General features: G+C 30.9%; 1 protein-coding gene across 1 annotated transcript in view; it reads left to right on the top strand.

The window, feature by feature from the left end:
• Positions 1-337: 337 nt before the first annotated feature.
• Positions 338-25,455, top strand: part of LOC114330218 (gustatory receptor for sugar taste 43a-like) — a 61,626-nt gene continuing 36,508 nt past the window's right edge. Inside the window, exons 1-2 of the mRNA XM_028279538.2 lie at positions 338-356; positions 11,467-11,564. Coding sequence (XP_028135339.2) covers positions 338-356; positions 11,467-11,564 — 117 coding nt within the window. The remainder of the gene's footprint in view (positions 357-11,466; positions 11,565-25,455) is intronic.

The raw sequence follows: 25,455 nt of genomic DNA, 5'->3' as shown, positions 1-25,455 counted from the left end.
CTACAGAAAAATTCTATATTCTACAATTATAACTAAGATGCTGATATACTCCACTGATTTAGGAATATGGACCAACATTGCTTATCCCCACAATAATATAATTTCTTATATCTCTTACATTATACATCAGTTACCTTGCTTCTTATTATTTCTTATATTGGAATTTGCCACAATATATTACCATTTTTTAGTAAAATGTATAGATGACAGACTTAAGTACTTAAATACTCGTTTAAGCGGCTATTATTGCTTCTACAAAATTTCTGTAAAAAAATCCGCAGTAGATAATAATATATACTTCAAATATACAGATAAATATGTACTTCAAAATGAGATCATGGCTGACAAGAAATCAGGTATGTTAATGTTTAAATTAATTATTATTAATATTGTGTATGGCATTAGTGCAACAACCATAAAAAAGTTAAGAGTGTTAGCAAAAATTTTACAAATATATACTGATTTGAAAAATTTGGTTCCTGTTCTTTTAATAGTTCTATCCTGCGTCCCGCATAGATAGATACAGTACACAGATTCAAAGATGCAGGCAGGTGATGGCGTCTATACGCTGTAACAAGTTTCACGTCAAGTCTCAAGCGCTCACCTATGTATGTACATTAGTTTCCTAACATAATGCCTAGAGATAGCCCAGTCGGGATATCATTTGACCTTGCATTAGGAGCTGCCCCAAATTTTATTTTTCTAATCTTTAGGGGGGTCAATGGTAGTATAAATTTAAAATCTCGACTGAATTTGACCGTTGCGTTAGCCGCCATCTTGATTTTAAACGAGAACCGATTTTGCTCAATATATCCGCCATTTTCAACTTTTCGACAAAAAATATAGAAACTGAAATTGTTGAAAAGCAATTTTATATAATTTCGTTAATTATAATTTTTTTCGTGCGGTCCATATTTTCCGAGATATGGGGAAGAAACTGTGACAGTTAAAGCATAATTATTGATTTATTGAATTATCTCGTTTATTATTACTTTACAACAAATTTTAAGCCATACAAAAATGAAGAGAATTAAATTTTGTACAATTTTGATCTGTTTCATTGTTTTGATAAAATCAATATTTAAGGTAGTACGTATGCGGTAAAGGCGCGAGCGTAAGACCCGATTGATTTTAAAGCAATGGTTTTTGTTCAATATCTTCCCCATTTTCAACTTTTCGACAAAAAGTGCAAGGACTGAAATTGTTGCAATTACGGTTTACTACAATTTTTCGAGAGAACCAGTGGCGGGTCTAAGAGGGGGGAATGGAAAAATTCACCTTAACGGGGTCCAAAATTAAAAAATATATATATTGAAATATTAAAATATGTTAGCTGACATGAACCTTAATTATCGACAGACAAATTCAACCAATAAAACCCGCTAGTTAATAAAATTAAGTGAACTTAATGCATATAAGTTATTATTTATGTCTTTTATGTACTTAGTTTGGTTGATGTTTCATTGGAAGTTTCAAAAATTGTATAAAATATAATTCTCTTTATTTTTGTTTATGTACAATTATGTCGTGAAGTTAATAATAAATGACGCAGTTCAATAATTATGCTTCCTCTCCGCTTCCACTATTTTCCTCCTTAACTCGGAGAATATTGATCGCATAAAAAAACTGTGGAAAAGAAATTGTAGAAAATTGCGTTTCCAACAATTTTAGTTCCAACCATTTTTGTCGAAAACTTGAAAATGGCGGAGATATTAAGCATCAAGGGTTCTCCTTTAAAATCAATATGGCGGCTAATGCAACCGCGGAATTAAGTAGAGATTTTAAATTTACACTACTATTGATCTCCCCTAAAGGATAGAATTATAAAATTGGGGGCAACTCGGAAAAAAGATTCAATTCAGTAATTATGCTCCCCCACAACTTTTTACTATTTTCCCACTTAACTCGGAAAATATCAACCGCATGAAAAAAATTGTTAAAAAGAAATTGTAGGAAATCATATTTGGAACAATTTAAGTTGAAAATGGCGTAGATATTGAACAAAAACAATTGCTACAAAATCAATCAGGTCTTAGAGCCATTATCGCATACATACTACCTTAAATATTAACTTTAGCAAAAAAATGAAAGAAACTAAAATTGTGTATAATTCAATTCTCTCTATTTTTGTATAGGAACATTTTTGTCGTAAAACTAACAATAAACGAGATAATTCAATAATTATGCTCTATTTATATATAACTGTCACGCTATAACTCGGAAAATATCGATGGCACGAAAAAATTGTAAAAATAGAAATGATAGAAAATTACATTTTCAACAATTTTGGTTGTTATACTTTTTGTCGAAAAGTTGAAAATGGCGGAAATATTGAGCAAAAACTGTTCTCGTTTAAAATCAAGATGGCGGCTAACGCAATGGCGGAATTCAGTCGAGATTTTAAATTTACACTACTATTGACCCCCCTAAAGATTAAAAAAATAAAATTTGGGCAGCTCCTAATGCAAGGTTAGGCCTGTTATTCGTCTAACCCGACTGGACTAAGACCTATTGATCTCATCCAAAGTTAAATTATGTCGCTCCATGTTAAAAAACAATATTTTTAATACACTAACGAAACAAGAACTTTAGAGCACGATCAAGTCGAAGCTACCAGAATAATTACTGCAGTAAGCAAACAATACTTTTTTCCTTATCCTGTTAAAAACGTTGCCAAATATTCGTTATCACTTTGACGTTATATTTTACTCACAAAAATATACAGGACGAGCACTTGTAAAAATTCAATTGAAATTAAATGACCACATGAAATTTATTTTAAATAATTTTTTTAGGTAAGTTATTAAAAAAAGGGTGGGTACTGTGTAAGCACGAAAGAAGTTACATTTCTATTATTAGTGGAGTCACTGAAGGTTTTCACTTCCGATTTCGTTCAACCTTCATCGATTTTCATTAAAATTGGTGAGTAGTTAGAAGATACCTCAAGGAACAAAAGTGACATGATGCCAACTTGCGCTTTTACCCTGGGGGTGGATGCCACCCCTTCTCGGGGGTTAATTTTTTTTATTAAAAATAATACCAGAAATCGTTAGAGGGGCAACATCTAAGCAAAATTTGTTATATAAAGTTATTAACATAAATCAATATTTTTGAGTTATTAAATATCAAAAATTTTATTTTTTCTTAAAAAAAATGCATGTTTTAAAGCTGATTTTCACGTATTACTCAAAAACTCTAAGCTTTTGTGAAAAAACTATTATTACCAAAATTAAAGATAATAAAAAATTTAATACACTTCCAACTTAAAGAACTAAACTAATGTTATTTCAAAGTAAGTTATATTATGGGTAATTGAATGTAAATTTTTTTCGACGAGTACTCAAATCTAAGTATTAAGCTTACATAACGTGAAAACAATGCATTTTATAGAATATACTTGTTAAGCACCTGTCAAAGTACTTCAGAGTACCTATTGAATGAGCTCCAGTAGAAGTTAATAGAATCAAAATTAAGCAAGTTATGATGAAAATAAAAGAACCCTTTCGATTTTTTTGGAAAAAGTGAAAAATAAAACATACGCCATTTCCACAAAAGTTAAAATTTTTGTAGTAATCCTCACAAGACAAGAATTTCTTTAGGTTAACATAGTTAATGATTTCAACAATTTTGACAGGTTTAGAATGCATATTTTTGAAAAAAAGATATAATTTTAAAAAATCAGAATTTTTAAAATTATAGTACTTTTCATTTTCTTTTGATAATAACTCCAAAAATACTCAATATACGTAAAAAATTATTCATAACTAAATTTTAGTTTCTTCAGTTCCAAATACTTTATCCATTTTACTATTTCTGTAAAGTAAAAAATAACTGAGATAGAAACGTTTAAAATTTTAATTTTGCTGCGAGAACCATGTAACAGGGGCCATTTAACCTTTTATTTTAAAAAAAGTAAGAGTTTTAAAAGACTAATTTCGACGTTTTTAATAGCTCTTGGAATCAACTTTTAACTAGTTTTTAGGTTGATATGATATCTTAAAAATCAACGAAGTTATTTACAAAAAAATAATAAAATTTTTTGGAAAATTTTTTAAAAGATACATTTTGAAACATTTTTGGTACATAAATTTTAATGTTTTAGGGCTTATTTGATAGATATTTCTATTAACTTTGACAAAAGTTTAATAAGTTTATGTTATAAAATGCATCATTTTCCCGGTATTTAAGCTTAAATACTTAGATTTATGTACTCGACGAAAGAACTATATATTCACTTACCTATAACTCACTTTAGTTAACATTGAAAGATTTTTCTAGTAAGGAACTTAACTGATTTTTTATTAGCCTCAATTTTGATAATATTAATTTTTTGTAAAAACTTACAGTTTTTGAGTTATTTATGAAAAATCGGTTAAAAACATGCAGTTTTCTCACGAAAAATTAAAATTTTTGATCTTGAATAACTCAAAAAGTTTTGATTTATTTTAATAACTTTATATAAACTTTTATAATGTATTATAAATATAACAAATTTTGCTTAGCATTTGTCCATACATCGATTTGTGTTATTATTTTTGATAAAATAATTTTCACCCACGAGGAGGGGTGGCATCCACCCCCAGGGTAAAAGCGCAAGTTGGCACCATATCACCTTTGTTCCTTGAGATATTCTCTAACCACTCACCAATTTTCATGCAAATCGATGGAGGTTCAACGAAATCGGAGGTAATAGCTCATATCCACCTTCAGTGACTGCAGTATATATCGTCGGCTTACTGCCAAAACCAACCAACTCCATTTTAAAAGTTTTGGGAAATCTACCTTTTAAACTTTAATTTGAAATTGAAAATCGACTGAATTTAAAAAAATTATTTAATAAATGAAAAATATTTTTGTCATATTTTTCAATTATTAAATCATTATTTAAATTCAGACGATTTTTCATTTCAAATGAAAGTTTAAAAGGTAGATTTCTCAAAACTTTTAAAAATGGAGTTGGTTGGTTTTGGCAGTAAGCCGACGATATGGTTTCACCGTAATAATTATATTTTAGACAATTTATTTGAATTCATTTAAATATTAAACTAATTTTAATACTTACTACTTTCCAAGACATTTTCTGAAAATAATATTAATAATTAAAAAAAGTAAGCCAGGGCAACAATATGAGTTGTTTGTAAGCAGTCGCAAAACCACCCAAAGTTTAAGCGCGGTAGACATTGCTTGACTATGGTTATCGGGCTACAACCGATGTAGTCAGTGTGCTATGCCCGTAAAATTGACACTAAAATTAATTATTTTGACATTTTGTCAAAACTCCTTTTTTTGCTTTTTAATCTTCTTTTCATCATATTTTAATAACTATTTCCCTTTCCGCGACGAAGAAAAACCCAAAGACACAATAATTATAATAAAAAATATATTAACTAAAAACATTTTTTCACGCTGATTTTACACTGATACATACTAAACTTGGAATAATTAGCAAACTAGCTTCATACTGTCAATGTAGGCATTCTTCATACTGTCGTTTTTATAAAAATTCACTCGCAACATTTTTCCCATTCGCGCCTAAATAAGCATAACTTCAAAAATCCTTAGACTTTAACGATATGTGTACAAATACACTAAGCATCAAAATTAACGCACCACCTTAACAATCAGACATTTTTGATGTCTGGTATTTCCTAAAACTGTTGTCCGATTTGAGTGATTTTTTTAACATGTTGTAGCCTTATTCTTTAGCAATATCGCTGTAATAATATTGTTGCTAAACATGTAAATTTTCATTGTATACCGGGTGTGACAATCAAACTGTGTTTTTTTCTCAAAGTTCGGAACACCCTGTGGAATATTCTAGCATTTACAAAACACTGAAATTAAAACCCAACGATACCCTCAGGTTTTTTAACCTTTTGTTTTTTGATTCTTTCGAATATATTGGAAAATAAAAATGTTATGTACTTTAACATCTAGCCATGTTTTTCCTCAATAAATTCTCATTTTCTGTTCAGTTTGATAAACAAGCCTAAAGCGGGCTATAAGAAATTAACAATTTTATAGAGGTCAAATTGAAATAAAATATTGAAATTAAAACTCAATTGTAGATTTAGGTTTTAGTAATATTTTATTTTTTGATTAATTTGCTCTACAAGTAATTTTTGTTCTACAAGTAATTTCATTACTTGTAGAACAAGTAATGAAATTCAGTTACCTAGGAGTAGAGATCACTAGTGACAGGAATATAAGAACAGATACCACAACACAGGCAACAAAAGTAGCAAGAGTAAGTGGTTGCCTCCGAGAAATTATATTATGGAGAAACAAATATCTGACCACGGAAAGCAAAATAAAAGTATACAAGACAACAGTAAGACCAATATATGCAGCTGAGACAAGGACCGATACAAGAAAGACGAAACAACAAATCAACAATATCGAAATGAAAGTATTAAGATCAAATACACGAGAACAATGCAAAATTCGAAATATTAACAGGTGGATAAAAACAAGAAAGAAAAACTGGAACGAACATGTAAACCGAATGGAACCAGATAGATTAGCGAACATCTGTAAAAACAACAAGCCGTATAGCAGAAGACCCGTTGGAAGGCCGCCGAAAAGGTGGAAAGACAATGTACAGTCAACAACATCTGAAACAGAATAAGAGGCAGACAAACACGAGTAATCCTAGTCGCACGAAGAAGAAGAAGAATATTAATTTGCTTCTGCTCAATAATAAAAGAGATATGTCGTTTTATAATACAAAACGTTTTTATTAGATAACGTAAGAAATATAACATATAAAATAATTCAATTAAAAAAAACAAATCAATACAATTCGCGTCAGTACCGCGTGTTTCCGCCTCTACTTCTAATGACGGCTTCACATCGACGAGGCATACTAGAAAATAAGATTTGCTATTTACTCTTGATCAATATCATTTCAAATTTCGAGAGCTACTGTTTCTACCTCTTGAAATGTTCTAGGAGGCGGCAAACGCTGCCGTAGTCTTCTGCCAATTATGTCCCACAAATGTTCGATCGGGACGATCGGGTTAAAATCTGGACTGTGCGGTCTTCTTCTTATGGTGCCTATCCGTTACGGATGTTGGACACTAACATGGCTATTCTGACCTTGTTGACTGCTGCCCTGAAAAGTCCGGTAGTGGTTAAGTTAAACCATTTTCGCAGGTTATGCAGCCAGGATATTCTTCTTCGTCCTGGACCTCTTTTCCCATGCACTTTACCTTGAAGTATGGTCCGAAGTAGGTCATATCGTTGTTCATTGCGCATTATATGGCCCAGGTATTCCAGTTTGCGACGTTTTATGGTTACGACTAGTTCGCGCTCTTTACCCATTCTATGTAGAACTTCTTCGTTGGTAACTATGTCTCTCCAGGAAATCCTCAACATGCGTCTATAGCACCACATCTCAAATGCTTCGAGGCTCTTCAGTGATGCTTCAGTTAAGGTCCATGACTCCACGCCATATAAAAGAACGGAGAATACGTAGCATTTTAGTAAACGAACTTTTATTTCCAATTTTATATCGTGGCTGTTAAAGATTTTTTTCATTTTGAAGAAAGCTGATCCTGCCTTCTCGATCCTTATCTTAATTTGCGTCGATTGGTCCCACTGTTCATTTCAGTTTGCACCCAAATAACAAAAGTTGGTGATTTGTGTTATAGGTTGTTGGTTAACTAGTAATTGACCAGGTGGTATCCTATTTTTGGTTATAACCATGTATTTGGTTTTTTTGATGTTAAAATCAAGCCCAAACCTGCTACTTACTTCTGCCACCCTAGAGACAAGTGTCTGCAGACCTTCAAAACTGTCTGCAAAAATGATCATCAGCGTATCTTATGTTGTTCAATCGTTCCCCGTTTATAAGTATTCCTTCGTCTATGTCCGTTAGCGCTAGGTTCATAATATGCTCTGAATATGTATTGAACAATAATGGGGACAATATACATCCCTGTCGCACACCTCTTTTTATCTGTATGTCGTCTGTTAACTGATCCCCTACTCTAACAGCTGCAGTTTGTTCGTAATAGATATTGTTTATTATACGGCGATCTCTGCTGTCTAGACCAATTGAATTTAATATTTTCATCAGTTCGTCATGTTTTATTATATCGAACGCTTTCTGGCAATCAACAAAACACACATATATGTATATCACAATTCACGTCTCTACATCTTTGAAAGAGAACTTGTACTACAAAAAGTGCCTCTCGAGTACCCAATGCATCCCTGAAGCCAAATTGTGTGTTTGTCATGTGTTCTTCACACTTTTTATATATCCTTTTATGTATAATTTCGATAATCTTCACATTTTTTGGCATTGGGTTTTTTAGGAATTGTTATAAAAGTTGATCTTAGCCGCTGTTGGGGTATTTTTCCACTTTGGTATATATTATTCAAGATAAGGTAAGTCTTCTTACTTCGTCTTTATCCATAATTTTCAAAAATTCTGAGTAGAATTCGTCTGGTCCTGCGGATTTTCCCTGCTTAATGTTGTTTATAGCAGCTTCTACTTCCGCTTCGAGAATAGGTGGTCCGGTATCGTCATTTTTATTTTGTGTGATGGTGACATTCCTATCGTCTTAAAATGTTGTTGTCACATAGTTATTCCATGTTGTTTGACTGTGCGGTGGGGTATTTAAAGTCCGAAGACTAACCTGTTGTAAATATTCGGTTACAGTTCGTGAAACGCGAGGTCTTGCATTATCGTGCATCGTGCATCAGCCAAAAATGGGTACCAATATATGAAGCGAAAAATACAACGTGCTCAGATAAAATCAGTTATGTACCTTTCACTGTTTACAGATCCTCCCCGTAAAAGAACTGGAGCTGCCCGCGCCGTTAAAAAAATTTCTCGCCAAACCGTTATAGACCCTCCATTAAATAAAGTCGTTCTACGTATGTTACACTGGACATAACGCTCATTTGGTCGTCGGACTACTCTTAAACGCCGATCGGAACTATAGAGGCAAAATCTGGATTCTTCTGCAAACATAACGTTTTTCCAGTCGTCATTAGTCCAGTTTACGTGTGCTCTGGCAAATTGTAATCTAGCTCTGCGGTGGTTTGCAGTTATTGCTGGGCCTGTGTAGTAGGGATGGCGGTTTTTGACAAAACACCGGTTTTCGGTTATACCGGTTTTTTTGCTTACAGTTTAACCTGGCGGTTATAACCGGCCAGAAAAACCGGTTTTTCCAAAAAATGGTTTTCGGTTTTTTTAATCCAATAGGTTACAATGTTACAATGACAATGCACTTTAGTTTGCGATACTCCACTGGACTCGATACTCGATATCAATATGATAAAAATTAGTACTATCGAAAGAACATCAATATCAATATAAATAAAACACAATTTTTAATAAAACCATTTTATTCTATTAATTATTATATTTATTTATTATTTTATTATTATTACATATTTATTGATTATTATTAAATATAATATAGCGTAAGATTAATATATAGGGTGAGGCAGATAAAGGGCCTATTAGAAATATCTCGAGAACTAAAGTAAAAAAAATTATGAAAATTGGAATATGGTTTTGAGGTGTGAACTATTTAATGAAAATATTTTGGTCCCTTTGCTACTTCCGGTTATACCGGAAGTTGATTGTAACTTGGTTTTTTTAAATGGGACACCCTATATATGTTTACGTTTTTGGATTCTCCTCGATTTCTTCTTTCTTAAAATATAAGGTTTTGTAATATTATGCAGAGTAGATTAAAAGATAATTACGTTTTTTTATTAATTTCGTAGCAAAATTCACACCCTGTAGAACTGTAGTAGTTTTACATCAAAATCCCTTTGTATGTTCAAATGATTTTTAATATGGTCTACTATTGTTACCAATTATTAGTATAGCTAAATTTTGAATTTTAGTATACAGGGTGGGTCGAAACTCGGAATGTGTATTTTCTGACTTTTCTTAAATGGAACACACTATATTCTAGTATTGTAATGAAATGGTATTTTATGGTACTTTTTAATTTCCTAAGCATTCCCTATACCCAACTGCTTTAATTTGTGCTTAATTGTTAATCGCACCAACAATCTTAACTACGTAGATATTTTGATAGCTCAACCATTATTGGCAATTTTAAGTATCAGTCTCGATTAGTTTGTATTTATTTCGGAAAAATGATTTGTGATTGAATATTTTTACGGCCAACCTAATAAAATTTCAGGTGTTTTTGTGTTGCAATTAATGTTTGGCTTGGATCACCAATAACTCACAAATTGAAGCAGTTAGGTATAGGGATTGCTTAAGAAATTAAAAAGTATCCTAAAATAACATTTCTATACAATACTAAAATACAGGGTGTTCCATTTAAGAAACTCAGAAAATACTCATTCTGAGTTTCGACCAACCCTGTATACAAAAAAGGAAAAATTTAACTATACCAATGACACTTAACACAGTAGACTATATTAAAAATCATTTGAACGTAAACAGAGTTTATTATGTCAAACTTCTACAATTCTACAGGGTGTGAATTTTGCTACGAAATTAATAAAAAAACGTAATTATCTTTGAACCTCTGTGTGGGTGTATCGTTTTGAAAACGTAGGGAAATCCTTGGGGATTCGTATTCCTAATCGGTAATTCGATATTCATAGTCAGAACATTATTTTTGGTAATCAGAAAAGTCATTCACCCACTTTCAATGTCAAGAGGCAAGTGTGATAAATAGATGATGTTTGCTTCTACTTCAACCAGATCACTTCTTATGTAAATATTATGATTACAAATACCTTTTCAACGAAATATTTTATTAAAACTTATATGTTTCCGGCTGATGTGAGTTTGCATTTTCAGTTTTCTTCTGTATTTATAAAATAAAATTTGAAATATGGTTTGTTTGGAATAATTACTTGAGAATAATAATTATTATTGGGATCCAAAATAATACCTATCCTAAAAACCATAATCCTAATCACCGTGAAAAAATAATAACCGGTTTTTACTTTAATAGGAAAAAACCGATTATAACCGGGACAAAAAAAAACACCAGGTTTTTACCATCCCTAGCCTGTAGGATTTGTTGACGAAAAATTTGGCTAGTTGTTAAATTACATAACTTTTTTGTTTTCCAAACTAAGCGAATGAGTTAAAAAATAAAAGGTTAAGAAAACCTGAGGCTATATTTGGTTATTAATCTCAGCATTTTATAAATGCTAGAATATTCCACAGGGTGTTTCGAACTTTGAAAAAAAAAGCACAGTATGATTGTTACACTCGGTATACAATGACATTTACTTGTACAGTAATACTATTACCACATGGTTATTCTTAAAAAATAAGACTATAACATATTAAAACATCACTAAAACCGGATCACAGGTTTAGGAAATACGAGACATCCAAAATATCCCATTTTTAAGGTGATGCGTTAATTTTAATGCTTAGTGTATTTTCTACCTTAAAAATTTCGAGACTGTAGATACCTACAGTAAAATTGTATTTCTATGTTTTAGTACCTTTTGACGAAACCAAAATTAATTACCTCAAGGGTTACGAATGCCTGGTTGAAGCTAGTGCAGCTTTAAATAATTATTTTGGAGCAAAATTATTAGTAAGAAATTTTTACCTATACATTTTTTCAATAAATTAACGCACCAAGATGAATTAAAATTGAAAACATATTAATTCAAATAAATCATATTATTTCCAATAGCATTTCTTCTTCTTCTTTTTCTTCTTCGTGCGACTAGGATTACTCCTGTTTATCTGCCTCTTATTCTGTTTCAGTTGTTGTTGACCGTACATTGTCTTTCCACCTTTTCGGCGGCCTTTTAACGGGTCTTCTGCTATACGGCTTGTTGTTTTTACAGATGTTCGCTAATCTATCTGGTTCCATTCGGTTTACATGTTCGTTCCAGTTTTTCTTTCGTGTTTTTATCCACCTATTAATATTTTGAATTTTGCTTGGTTCGCGTATACTTCTGTTGCTTTTTCTGTCTGTTAATGATATGCCCGCTATTGATGTTAATACTTTTATTTCGATATTGTTGATTTGTTGTTTCGTTTTTCTTGTATCGGCCCTTGCCTCCGCTGCATATGTAGGATTGGTCTTACTGTTGTCTTGTGTACTTTTATCCGTGGTCTTGTGTATTTTGCTTTCCGTGGTCAGATGTTTGTCTATATGGTTCCTCGGAGACAACCACTTACCCTTGCTGCTTTTACTGCTTTTCTTGTGGTCTCTGTTCTTATATTCCTGTCACCAGTGATCTCTACTCCTAGGTAATTGAATTTCATTTCTTGTTCTACAATTTTGCCGTCTAGTTCTATCTTGCTTCCACGCGGCTCTTTACTTATTACTGTACATTTATTTTTTTCTACTGAAAACGAAATTCCGACAGAACTATGAATACTCAATGGTTTTTAGGTTATTATTGACTTGTCAATAATAACTTGTAACTACACACCTGTTCATCAATACCTGACTCCTCTATACTCCAGGGAAAGAAGGCAAAAATATATCATGTTTGAGACACTGATCCATTCATAAATGGTCTAAAATCTAAGATACAATCATAAGATATCAAATTTTATTAATTTCATACCAGGTATGTCAAAGAATATTAATTTCGCTCAAGAGTAAACTACCTTTATATTTCACAATATCTAAAATTACTAATATTAAAAGTTGTGTGAAATTAATAACGATGTTTTAATATGAAATAACATCCTTCTAAGTAAAAAAATAATTTTTGCAATTTTAAATTTTTCTCAAATTACGGATACCCCAACATCATTTTATTACAATTACTACATATACAGTGCGCTGGAATAAGTGTTACCCCCCCTTATTAACTTATAGCAAGTAAGCAAAACGCTTGGATAGGTCGATTTTTAAAATGATCAAAGTATAATAACATCAATGTTTCGAACTTTGCGCGATCCCTCTTCAGGTGAGAGGCAAAATTTTGATTTTTTTAAATGGGAAAGTACATCGCGTGACAGCTCATTTAAAGGCATTTGAAATACTGATTACAAAAAATGTATAATACTTTAATCCTTTTTGAGAGCGTAGGCGCAAAATTTCGATCGAATTATTTTTAAACGCATTCATTTTTTTTTCGAATCCTGAGAAAACTAAGTAGTATGTTTGCAAAAATTATAAAAGATTACATTATTACGGATGGCTGAAGGTCCCTTAGAATAAACAAAAAGTTTCTTTTGGATGATATATTTGAAATTAAAAAACAGACTAAATTTTCTCTTTTTTTTTCACGCCTGTAACTTATTAAAATAATCATTATTAGAAGTTCTCAGGGGCTTTCGACCCTCGACAATACTGTAATATTTCATTCGGCGTTTAAATGTTTCAAAAATACTTATTAGATTTGCGCCTAAGGTTTCAAAAATGTTTAAAGTTTTATACATTTTTGTAATCAGTATTTTAAAAGCTTTTAAATGACGTGTCACCTGATGTACTTTCCCATTAAAAAAATCAAAGTTATCATTGAAGAGGGATCGCGTCAAGTTCGAAACATTGATGCTGTAATATACTATGACTACTTTAAAAATCGACTTGTCTGAGCGTTTTGCTTATGTTCTAAAAATAAAATATATAAGTTAGTAAGGGGGTAACACTTATTCCAGTGCACTGTATGATAACTAATTTATTATTAATTTTATCATAAAACGTTATTCTTTATAAAAAGTTCTACATAAACTAAAAACTAAGACGTCATCATACTATATCACATTTTTTCAATTTTGTATACGCTATATCGAAAGAGTTAAGTACCTTTATAGTTCACAATATATTAGCTAGAAGGGTGTATTTGCATACTGAAATATATGGTCCAAGAGCTGTGAGACATTTTTGAGTAGGTATTTTAGGCAACCTGAAAATTTTTCAGGTGACTCTCCCATAATAGCCTAATACAAAAATGCCGGTCTGGCTGGAGGGTAGCGGTTATTTTCCCCAAAAATCCCCCCAAAATTTAAACAAAAGGGTAAAAATTGTTATTACAAAAAATATCATTGACGTGACTTTGAAGTAAATTTAAATATTCAAATACATATAAAGGAAATAAACCGGCCAGGCGATTTGAGGGCTATTTTAACTCTGCAAGATACTTGCATGGGCGCCCCAGGATTATTTTCAGGGGATGCATCTGAACTTTAGAAGATTTCATCTGAATCTGTACATACTATTAACGAGTATAAAATATACAACTATACGTGCATAGCTATGTATATTCCTTCCGGACAGGGAGGTGCAATTTTTATTTTGACAGGGTATTTTTTAACATTAAAAATAAATATTCTAAAAAAGACAGGTTTTTTTGGTGAAATTTTCCAACTGCCAGGTGATCAAACAAATTACGCATGCATATAAATGAAAAGCGCTATAGGTAAGCAGCAGTGTGAGAAAGATCGTATACCGATAGCTGTTTGCGTCCTCTGTTGTAGCTGAGCGAGTCCGTTCGCTCGAGAAAAATCACGTGACCTGTCGATATCCATGCTGTTGTGTCTCGAAACGTTAGAGTAATTATTATATATTATAGTTTTTTAAGTAACTTTTTCTTAATTAAAGAAAAATAATACGTACTATACAATAGATTTTGCAAATATAATAGAAAAAGACAAATATATTATTATAAATATATAGGTGGAAAAGTATAAAACTTTAAACTAAATTAATTATGTGTCCGAATCTTGTACTTCTTCTTCAACCTCCTCATCTGAGCTTAAATATTCATTCTCTTCTTCTTCGTCAGACTCCCCTTGAGACTCAGATTTCTCTTCTACATGATCTGTAAATAGTTGAAATATGTATTTAGAATTAATTAAAAATTAATTAGTGATTAATTAGTTGGGTTGCTACGTATTCTCCTTTCTTTTATACGGAGTCGAAGCCTGGACAATCACGGGAGCATCTGAAGAAAGACTTGCAGTTGTTGATATGTGGAGTTATCGAATAATGTTAAATATATCATGGACACACGAAACAAACACGGAAACATTAAGATAGATGAAAAAGGCAAAAGAAATACTCAACACCATGAAGGAAAGAAACATGAGCTACTTTGGTTATATACTAAGAAATAAAAAACGTGATGCGATTGGTTATATAAGGAAAAGTATTAAGCATTGGTTATATAAGTAAGAATACGTAGCAACTCAATCAATTAATCACTAATTAATTTTTCATTAATTCTAAATACATATTACAACTATTTAACGATCAGGTAGAAGAATCTGAGTGTCGAGGGGATTGTGACGAAGAAAAAGAGAATATATATTTATTTTAGCTCATTTTTCTTTCCTTCATAGTGTTGAGTATTTCTTTTGCCTTTTTCATCTCTCTTAATGTTTCCCTGTTTGTTAAGTGTTGTGTCCATGATATTTTTTACATTATTCGATAACACCACATCTCAACAATGGCAAGTCTTTCTTCAAATGCGCCCGCGATTGTCCAGGCTTCGACTCCGTATAAAAGGACAGAGAGTACGTAGCAACTCAATTAATTAATCACTGATTAATTTTTAATTAATTCTAAATACATATTACAACTATTTACAGATCATGTAGAAGAGGAATCTGAGTCTCGAGGGGAGTCTAACGAAGAAGAAGAAGAGAATGAATATTTAAGCTCAGATGAGGAATTTGAAGAAGAAGTACAAGATTCGGACACAGAATTAATTTAGTTTATAGTTTTATACTTTTCTACCTATATATTTATAATAATAAATTTGTCTTTTTCTATCATATTTGCAAAATCTATTGTATAGTATAAACTATAATATATATAATAATTACTTTAACGTTTCGAGGCACAACAACATGGATATCGCCAGGTCACGTGATTTTTCTCGAGCGAACGGACTCGCTCAGCTACAACAGAGGACGCAAACAGCTATCGGTATACGCTCTTTCACACACTGCTGCTTACCTATAGCGGTTTCATTTATATGCACGCGTAATTTGTTTGATCACATGGCAATTGGATAATTTCACCAAAAAACCTGTCTTTTTTAGAATATTTATTTTTAAAATTAAAAAATACCCTGTCAAAATAACAATTGCACCTCCCTGTCCGGAAGGAATGTACATAGCTATGCATGTATAGTTTTATATTTTATACTCGTTAATAGTATGTACAGATTCAGATGAAATCTTCCGAAGTTCAGATGCACCCCCTGAAAATAATCCTGGGGCGCCCATGCCAGTATCTTGCAGAGTTAAAATCGCCCTCAAATCGCCTGGTCTGTTTATTTTCTTTATATTTGAATATTTAAATTTGCTTTCAAGTCATATCAATGATATTTTTTGTAATAAAAATTTTTCCCCTTTTTTAATTTGGGGGGGATTTTTGGGGAAAATAACCGCTACCCTCCAGCCAGACCGGCATTTTTGTATTAGGCTATCATAGAAGAGTTACCTGAGAAATTTTCAGGTTGCCTAAAATACCTACTCAAAAATGTCTCACAGCTCTTATACGAACATAGCATTTTTCAATATTGTGAAATATAAAGGTAATTTATTCTTGCGCGAATTTAATATTTTTTGACATACTTAAGAACAAGTAGACAAAAATTCTACAAAATACAAATTTGTTTTAAATACGTATCATAAGATAAAATCTAACGCGCAACCGATCGTGTAAGAGAAAAAAGCGCGACTGTTCCCGGGTTAAAAATACAACTAATCTTGCAGTTCATTATTATTTGTTTAAAAAATATTAAGCACCCATTTTTGGAGTAGGACTTTTTGATATGTTGTTTATTAAACATTTCTTATTATAAAATAATATTTTGTTTGATTTTTTCCGTAAGTAAAAACTCCATTGACTCCACTACAACGTAACATACATTAAAATAACTCTAATCAGTTTGGCAACACTGTGTGTATCTTGATGTTAACATATTCCTTATAGGATAAATAGAGCTGTAATTTAGTCCAGACAAATTAATATATTTTTTTGCCAAAAAAATGACATGTTTTAACCAAATAATGTTTCGAATATGATGTGCAAAATAATTTTGAATTCGGTTCAGGTAATGAACTTGCTTTTTTTGTTATTAACGTAGAGAAACGTTAAATTTCTGTTGCATAATCAATATTGTCCAATTATTGTCTAATTATTTTGACTGTACTATTATCCGTCGACTAATTTAGAATGAGTGTTAAGTTGTTAAAACATCAATTCTTATCTTTAGCGGCTTCTGGAATGTCTTAAGCATATCAAATTTCATTGATAAAATGCACATTCCCACCCATTTGCGTTTCGACTATACTAGCGGAATTACACAATGTAGTTATATTTTAGTGTTTGTTTCGTTTCTTTGTAACTTTATCTTTCATTTGATCTTTTGTTCCCTTTTCGTATATCCCTCATGTTAGAAATAGCTATGTTTACATAACAAGTAAATAAAAATACTATAAAATAAAAATTTGTTAAGTATGGTTAGACAAAATCTAACGCGCGAAAAAAACAACTAATTTCGCAGTTTATTTCTTTAGTAAAAAATTAAGCACCAACTTTTGGAGTAGGACTTTCTGATAAGTTGTTTATTCTTCTTCTTTACGTGCCATCTCAGCGACGAAGGTTGGCAATCATCATTGCTATTCTCACTTTTGACACTAGAGCCCGAAAGAGTTCAGTTGAGCTGCACCCAAACCATTCTCTGAGATTTCTCAACCAGGACATTTTTCTCGTACCTATGCTGCGCCTTCCTTGAATCTTTCCCTGCATAATTAGTTTTAGAAGTTCATATCTGTCACCACGTGTTATATGACCCAAGTATTGAAGTTTTCTTATTTTGATGGAATCCAGTATCTTCCTGCTGTTCTGTATTCTCCTTAGTACTTCCTCATTGGTTATTCTGTCTGTCCAAAAGATTCTCAGCATTCTTTGATACGTCCACATCTCAAATGCTTCCAATCTATTGAGGCATTGTTTATTGAGAGTTCATGTCTCCACACCATACAAAAGAAGAGAAAATACATAACATTTTAGTACTCGCTTTCTAAGATTTAAGCTGAGGTCTCTACTACATAATACTTCTTTCATACTACTGAATGCACTTCTAGCCTTTTCTATTCTAATTCGGATTTCTTTGGTATAATCGTTTGTTTCACTAATGTTTTTCCATAAATAGTTATAACTCTGAACTCGTTATATCGTCTTATTATTTACGTGTAGATTGATGTTTTTAATATTTTTCTTTGATATAACCATTAATTTCGTTTTCTTTATGTTTAGTGACAGACCAAATTCTTCACTCGTTGCAAAAACCTTATCTAAAATTCTTTGTAGATCTGTAATAGTTTCTGCTATTAGTATTGTGTCATCGGCGTATTTAATTTCACATATAGGTAGGCCATTTATTTTTATACCTGCCACTTCATCTTCTAATGATTTTTTGAATATTTCTTCTGAGTATGCATTAAACAGTGATGGCGACAAGACACAGCCCTGTCTAACGCCTCTTTTGATTTTTATTTTATTGGTGTTTAAAATATTTATCATTATGACAGCTTCTTGTTCATAATATAGATTATTTATTATTCTTATACCCCGTGTGTCGATGTTCTTTGTTCTCAATAGTTTTATTAACGGATTATGTTTCACCGCATCGAATGCCTTGTTATAATCTAGGAAGCAGACATAGATGTCCTGGTTTACATCTAAACATCTCTGTATTAGCACATTTTACTACGAACAATGCTTCTCTGGTTCCTTGAGCATTTCTAAATCCGAACTGAGTTTGTCCAATGTCTTGTTCTAACTTTTTGTATATTCGACGATGAATAATCTTTAGAAATACGTTGAGTATGTTGCACATTAGACTGATGGTACGGTGTTCGCAACATTTTCTGGCGTTTCTCTTTTTCGGTATAGTCACGAATGTTGATAGAAGCCATTCTTTAGATAATATACCTGTCCTATATATAATATTAAATAATTTGACAATTACATTTATATTGCAGTCGGCTATAAGTTGCAATATTTCTGTCGGTATTTCATCCGGTCCTAAAGCTTTCCCAGTTTTCAGTTCTTTAATGGTGTGTTTTACTTCACTTGTTGTTATTTCTGGTCCAGTCTCTTCAACGAAATATTCGTTATCTATTGTGTCTCGGTTGTCGTTAAACAGCTGTTCTATATAGTTTGTCCACACCATAAATTTGTTTTCTGTATCCATTACTATATCTACCTTTTCATCAACTAGTATATTTTATTTGTATTCTGGTTTTCTAGTTAATTTTTTTATTTTCCTATGTACATTAAAGCTGTCATGTTTATGTTGTAGCGTTTCTATTTCATCGCATCTTTTTTTAACCAATTTTCTTTTGGTATGCGAATTTGTCGCCGTGTTTCGCTTTGTGTTTGCTGGTATGTATAACGGTTTATTTTTTTCTTATACAGGGTGAGTCATGAGGAACTGTACATACTCCTACCTCGTATAGAGGCCCCTATGGGGAATAACAAATGACCATTAAAAAGTGTCTGCTCCCATTGTTTAATAATATACAGGGCGAGTTTCGCATTTTGACAGAAATTGGTATTCGTCATAATTTTTGAACGGTCAGATCGATGTGTCTCTTATTTTGTTCAATGAATCGTTACCGTATTGCCACCTAATCAACTGATTTATTCAAACTAGAAAAAAATCAGGTCCGGCTTTAAAAAAATTAGTTTTTTTGGGTCTTAGAAAAAATTTCACCCTGTATAAGCTTTTTGAAAACTCTAATATGAATTTTACAAATTAGACAAATAGGCAATTAAAATAACATATTTATTTTTTTCCGCCCACGATTGCTTAATTTTTTATAAAAAAATCAAATTTGATTATGAATTAAAAGTTTGGTAAAGTGAACCATAGATTTAACAAAATTAACTTTTATTACCAAAATTAATTTTTTTTGAACAAATATTTAATTTATGTTATCACCCAAACAACTGCTTTATTCAAACTAGAAAAAAATCAGGCCCGGATTTAAAAAATTAGTTTGTTGGGGTCTTAGAAAAAATTTCACCTTGCATACGTTTTTTGAAAACTCTAATATGAATTTTACAAATAAGACAAATAGGCGATTCAAAGGGCATAATTATTTTTTCCCCACACGATTACTTATTTTTTTATTAAAAAATCAAATTTGTCTATGCATAAAAAGTTTGGCAAAGCTTTTGCATAGATTTAAAAAAAATAACTTTTTTTACAAAAATTAATTTACAAAAACAACGTTTTTTTTAAAGTTAAAAGTTTTACCATTTTTTTTTTTTTCTATAACACGTCTAGATCTAAAACTTCCCATAACACTTCTTTTGGACTCTATAGTTTAACATAGACGTGATCAAATTGATAAATTTTAAATTTTTCCACATAATTTTTGCGATTTACAAGTTTGCAACTTTTACAAGAAGAAGACCGAAAGTCTACAACAATTTTCATAGTCTTCACAATGGTAAGAGGTATGTGCTGTAAAAATTTCAGAAAAAAATATTAAAATGGAATAGAGTTGTAGCGAGTTAAACCGTGAGTTCATTTTTTTCATTTTTAGGTTAAAATTCGGATTTTGACAAATTTGATTTTTTAATAAAAAATTAAGTAGTCGTGTGGGGAAGAAAATAAATATGCCATTTTAATTGCCTATTTGTCTTATTTGTAAAATTCATGTAAGCTTTGTGGTGACACTGACTTTGGCAAGTTGTCATTACAATCATAAATGAATTTGCTTTAATATAATTTAATATTTAAAAGTTTAAAAGACAATTCAAGTTCTTATAATAAGAAATGTAAAGCATGAACATTTAATTGTCGATTCTTTGTTTTAGGTTAGTATTTCATTAGTTAATATTAGTTATGTAAAAATGAAATAAACTTTGTTTTAGACGAGAATCATATTGTGATATGCTTTAGAAAAAAATCCAATCTTATAAATCGACAATTCGTATACATGTGGAAAAATTAAATTGGATACCTACATAATGGAGAAATTACGATTTGAATTTATTGTAAAAGCTAAACCAGATGATAACAAGACAAATATTTATGCTATAACTTCCATTACGGATAGGTACACAAAATCAAACTTTTATTGTTCCTATAGAGTATCAACCAGTTAATTTACACAAGGAAATATTAAAGCATGAAATATTTGACAAAATAAAAAGATCCCTGCAGAGAAGACACGACAAGAGACAAGTTTGGATAACATTAACCAAGGAAATGAAGTCAACATATTTAGATAATGACAATGTACAATTTGCTGGGTTTTTACTTGAAAAGTTAGAAGAAAGTCATGAGTTGTTATCGACAAAACCAATATTGACAAAAAAATCCAGAAAATAAGATCGGATTAGCAGCAGAATTTTCAATAGAGGTATTTTCAAGAAATACGACAAATGTCAAACAATGGTTACAAAATTTTGAAAGTGAATGTACACGTTTAAAAATAGATAAAGATATAGACAAAATAGAAATTCTAAAACTACTATTAGACGATACTTACGTAGATTGGTACACTTCAATGATTATCAAACATACTATAGATTCTGATTGGTCTGTATGGAAAGAAAGTTTAAGTGAAACATTTGCTGATAAAGGCTGGTCACCAATAAGGTACGCTATGAATTTTAAGTATATACAAGGATCAATGTTAGAATATGCTCTAAAAAAAAGAGAGACTGTTGCTGGAAATAAACAAATCCATAGATATACCGACCCTGATTTATTTGATTGCCACCGGTCTACCAAACTACATAACGGATAGAATAGACAGAGAAAGTCTTAAATATGCAAATGACTTATTTAACTGCATAAGAGGGCTAGAAAATTTAAGAAGAAAAAACTACACAAAGAAAAACTTAAGCACTGGAAATAAATACAATAACCAAGAAATAAATCGAACTGAAAAAAAATCTTGTAGAATTTGTGAGAAGAAAAGAAAATTAAATAGATTTCATAAAGAGAATGTTTGCTGGTATAACTATGAAAAAGAAATGACAGATGATAAAAACGTAAATTCTAATTCATTATTAGAAGTTGAACTGAGTAATGAAGATTCAAAAAACTAAAATTTCCTCCACTAATTGAGATTTCAGTGATGTTAAATGATAAATTAGAAGTCAAGGCGCTGTATGATCCTGGTTCACGAATAACATTAATAATTTCAAAATTAGTTCAGGTGACGAATATAAAACCTAATTATTGTTATGACACAATAAAAACAATAAGTGGAGGAGGTAAAACTAAAGGATTGATTATGCTGGATGCAGAGTTATTACATGTAAAGAAGAAAATAAATGCATTTATCTTTGAAAATGAAAACTTTGAGTATGATCTAATACTAGGATTAGATTCAATACAAAAATTTGGGTTGACTCATGATGACAATTTAAATATCCAAATACAAAATACAAATAATTTCAAAATAAGTAGTAAAAATATGTTTGAAGATAAACAAACTGAAAATATGGAAATAAATATAGAAGAAGAAGAAGAATATGCAGTGAACTTTAATGAAGGTATAGATACCAACAAATTTAATATAGATACAGAACATTTAAACACTGATCAAAGAAATCAGATAAACACATTATTGCATAGTTACACTGAAATTTTTGCTAAAAATAAATATGATACTGGCAAAGTGAAGAAATATGAAGCCTGTATAGATTTGCAAGTTGATAAATATTGCTATAAAAGACCATATAGATGTTCAGTCCAAGACAAGATAGAAATAGAAAATCAAATCTCTCAACTTTTAAAACATGAGTTGATTGAGGAATCTTACAGTCCATTTGCGGCACCTGTTACCTTAGCTTTTAAAAGGGACGAAGGAAAAAAAAGTAGATTATGCATAGACTTCAGAGATTTAAATAAAATAATTATACCTCAATCACAACCATTTCCGCTCATAGAAGATTTAATAACAAAAACAATAAATTGTAATTATTTTACAACTCTGGATATAAATTCAGCTTTTTGGGCTATTCCATTAAAAATTACAGACCGACACAAAACTGGATTTGTAACGCAAGAAGGACATTACCAATGGACCTGTTTACCATTCGGACTAAAAACATCTCCAGCCATATTTCAACGAATTTTGGGAAATATTATAAGAAAAAATAACCTGACAGGATTTGCAGTAAATTTCATTGATGATATGCTGGTCTTTTCTAAGACATTTGATGAACATATCACACACTTAAAAAAATTGCTGGAGGCTATTCGAGAAGAAGGTTTCAGGCTAAAATTCACAAAATTTAAGTTTGCAAGTGATTCTGTTAAATATTTGGGACATATATTACAGAAGAATACGATCTCACCTCTAAAAGACAATTTAAAATCAATAAAAGATTTCCCTATTCCTCAAAATAGAAAACAAATACGACAATTTTTGGGCAAAATTAACTTTTATGGAAAATACATTCCTAATGTCTCGATAGTTCTTGACCCTTTACATAAATTGCTGAGAAAAGATCAGACATTCAATTGGACAGAACAGAGTGAGCATGCATTCCGGAGAATTAAAGATTATCTATGTTCCAAACCCATACTAGCCATTTATGATCCACAAGCACCAATATTTATTTATACTGATGCCAGTTCCATAGGAATAGGAGCAGTTTTGAAACAAATTCAACACAATGGTGAAGAAAAACCAGTTGCGTATTTTTCTAAAAAAATAAATGAATCTCAAAAAAAGAAAAAAGCGATATTTTTAGAATGTTTAGCCATAAAAGAGAGCATAAAGTTTTGGCAACATTGGTTGATTGGAAACTATTTTACCGTTTATACAGATCACAAACCTTTAGAGAAGTTAAATATAAGAAACAGACCTGACGATGAATTAGGCGATATGTCACATTATTTGTCACAATATAATTGTGAAATAAAATATTTTCCAGGAAAAAATAATACAGAAGCGGATTGTCTCAGCAGAAATCCGGTGTTGGAAGTTGATGAAAATTATGAAGACAACTTAAGAACAGTAAATATTATTGATATTCATGACATAAAACATGACCAAGCACAAAATTTGCAAATAAAAAAATTAGAAAAGAACATGGTTTTAGAAGATGGAATTTATTATAAAAAAAGTGGGAAAAATATGAAAAAAATAGTCCTAACTGAAGATTACAGTAAAACGATAATCAAAAAGATACATGAAAAATATTGTCATACTGGAATAAATCAAACAGAATCTAAAATACAACCCTTTTATACTGCACCAAATCTATCAGAAAATATTAAAAATATATGCAAAAACTGCGAGATATGTATAAAAAACAAAACAAGACTAAATAGAAAATATGGTTTTATGTCGCAATTAGGCCCAGCTACTAAACCCTTTCAAATAATGTCACTTGACACAATAGGAGGATTTGGAGGACAAAGATCAACAAAACGATATTTACATCTATTAGTTGACCACTTTACTAGATATACATATATCCTATGTTCCAAGAATCAATATGCTCGAGACTTCATTAAACTTATAGAAAAAATTCCTAAAGAAGAAACAATAAACATCTTGCTTACAGATCAATATCCAGCATTTAATTAAATTGAATTCAAAAATTACCTCAATAACAGAAATATTCAATTAATACTTACAGCGGTAGACGCACCGTTTTCAAACGGTTTAAATGAGAGGCTAAATCAGACAATTGTCAACAAAATAAGATGCAAAATCAATGAGTCAAAAGGAAAAACAAATTGGTCAAAAGTAGCAGAAGAGTGTAGAAATAGATATAATGAAACAAACCATTCTGTAACAGGATTTTCTCCTAAATATTTGCTATCTGGTGAGTCTACAGACTTGTTACCCCATGAACTAAAAGAAAAACATGTATTAACCAACAATTTGGTAGAAGACAGAAAAATAGCACTCCAAAGGTCAATAAAATCGCATGAATATAATAAATCTTTATTAAATAAGAACAGGTTACAGCATGATTTTAAAAAAGGAGATAAGGTATTTGTTGACTATGGAAACAAATTAAATAAAAAGAAAATGGATGAAATTAGAATTGGTCCCTTTGAAATAGAAGAAAAAATATCGGATTCAGTTTTTAAAATAAATACCGGTCGTGGAACAAGATCAATTGGATTGTATCATGTCACAAAGCTCATTCCTATGCTCACTGACTTTTAATTTTAGCGGCTAAATTTTACGAAGAAAATTTGCATTTCGAAGGGGGGTGATGTAAGCTTTGTGGTGACACTGACCTTGGCAAGTTGTCATTACAATCATAAATGAATTTGCTTTAATATAATTTAATATTTAAAAGTTTAAAAGACAATTCAAGTTCTTATAATAAGAAATGTAAAGCATGAACATTTAATTGTCGATTCTTTGTTTTAGGTTAGTATTTCATTAGTTAATATTAGTTATGTAAAAATTAAATAAACTTTGTTTTAGACGAGAATCATATTGTGTTATGCTTTAGAAAAAAATCCAATCTTATATTCATATTACAGTTTTCAAAAAGA

The sequence above is a fragment of the Diabrotica virgifera genome, chromosome 7, assembly GCF_917563875.1.
Source record: "Diabrotica virgifera virgifera chromosome 7, PGI_DIABVI_V3a".
Taxonomy (NCBI): Eukaryota; Metazoa; Arthropoda; class Insecta; order Coleoptera; family Chrysomelidae; genus Diabrotica; species Diabrotica virgifera.
This window is presented reverse-complemented; position numbering and strand designations above follow the sequence as displayed.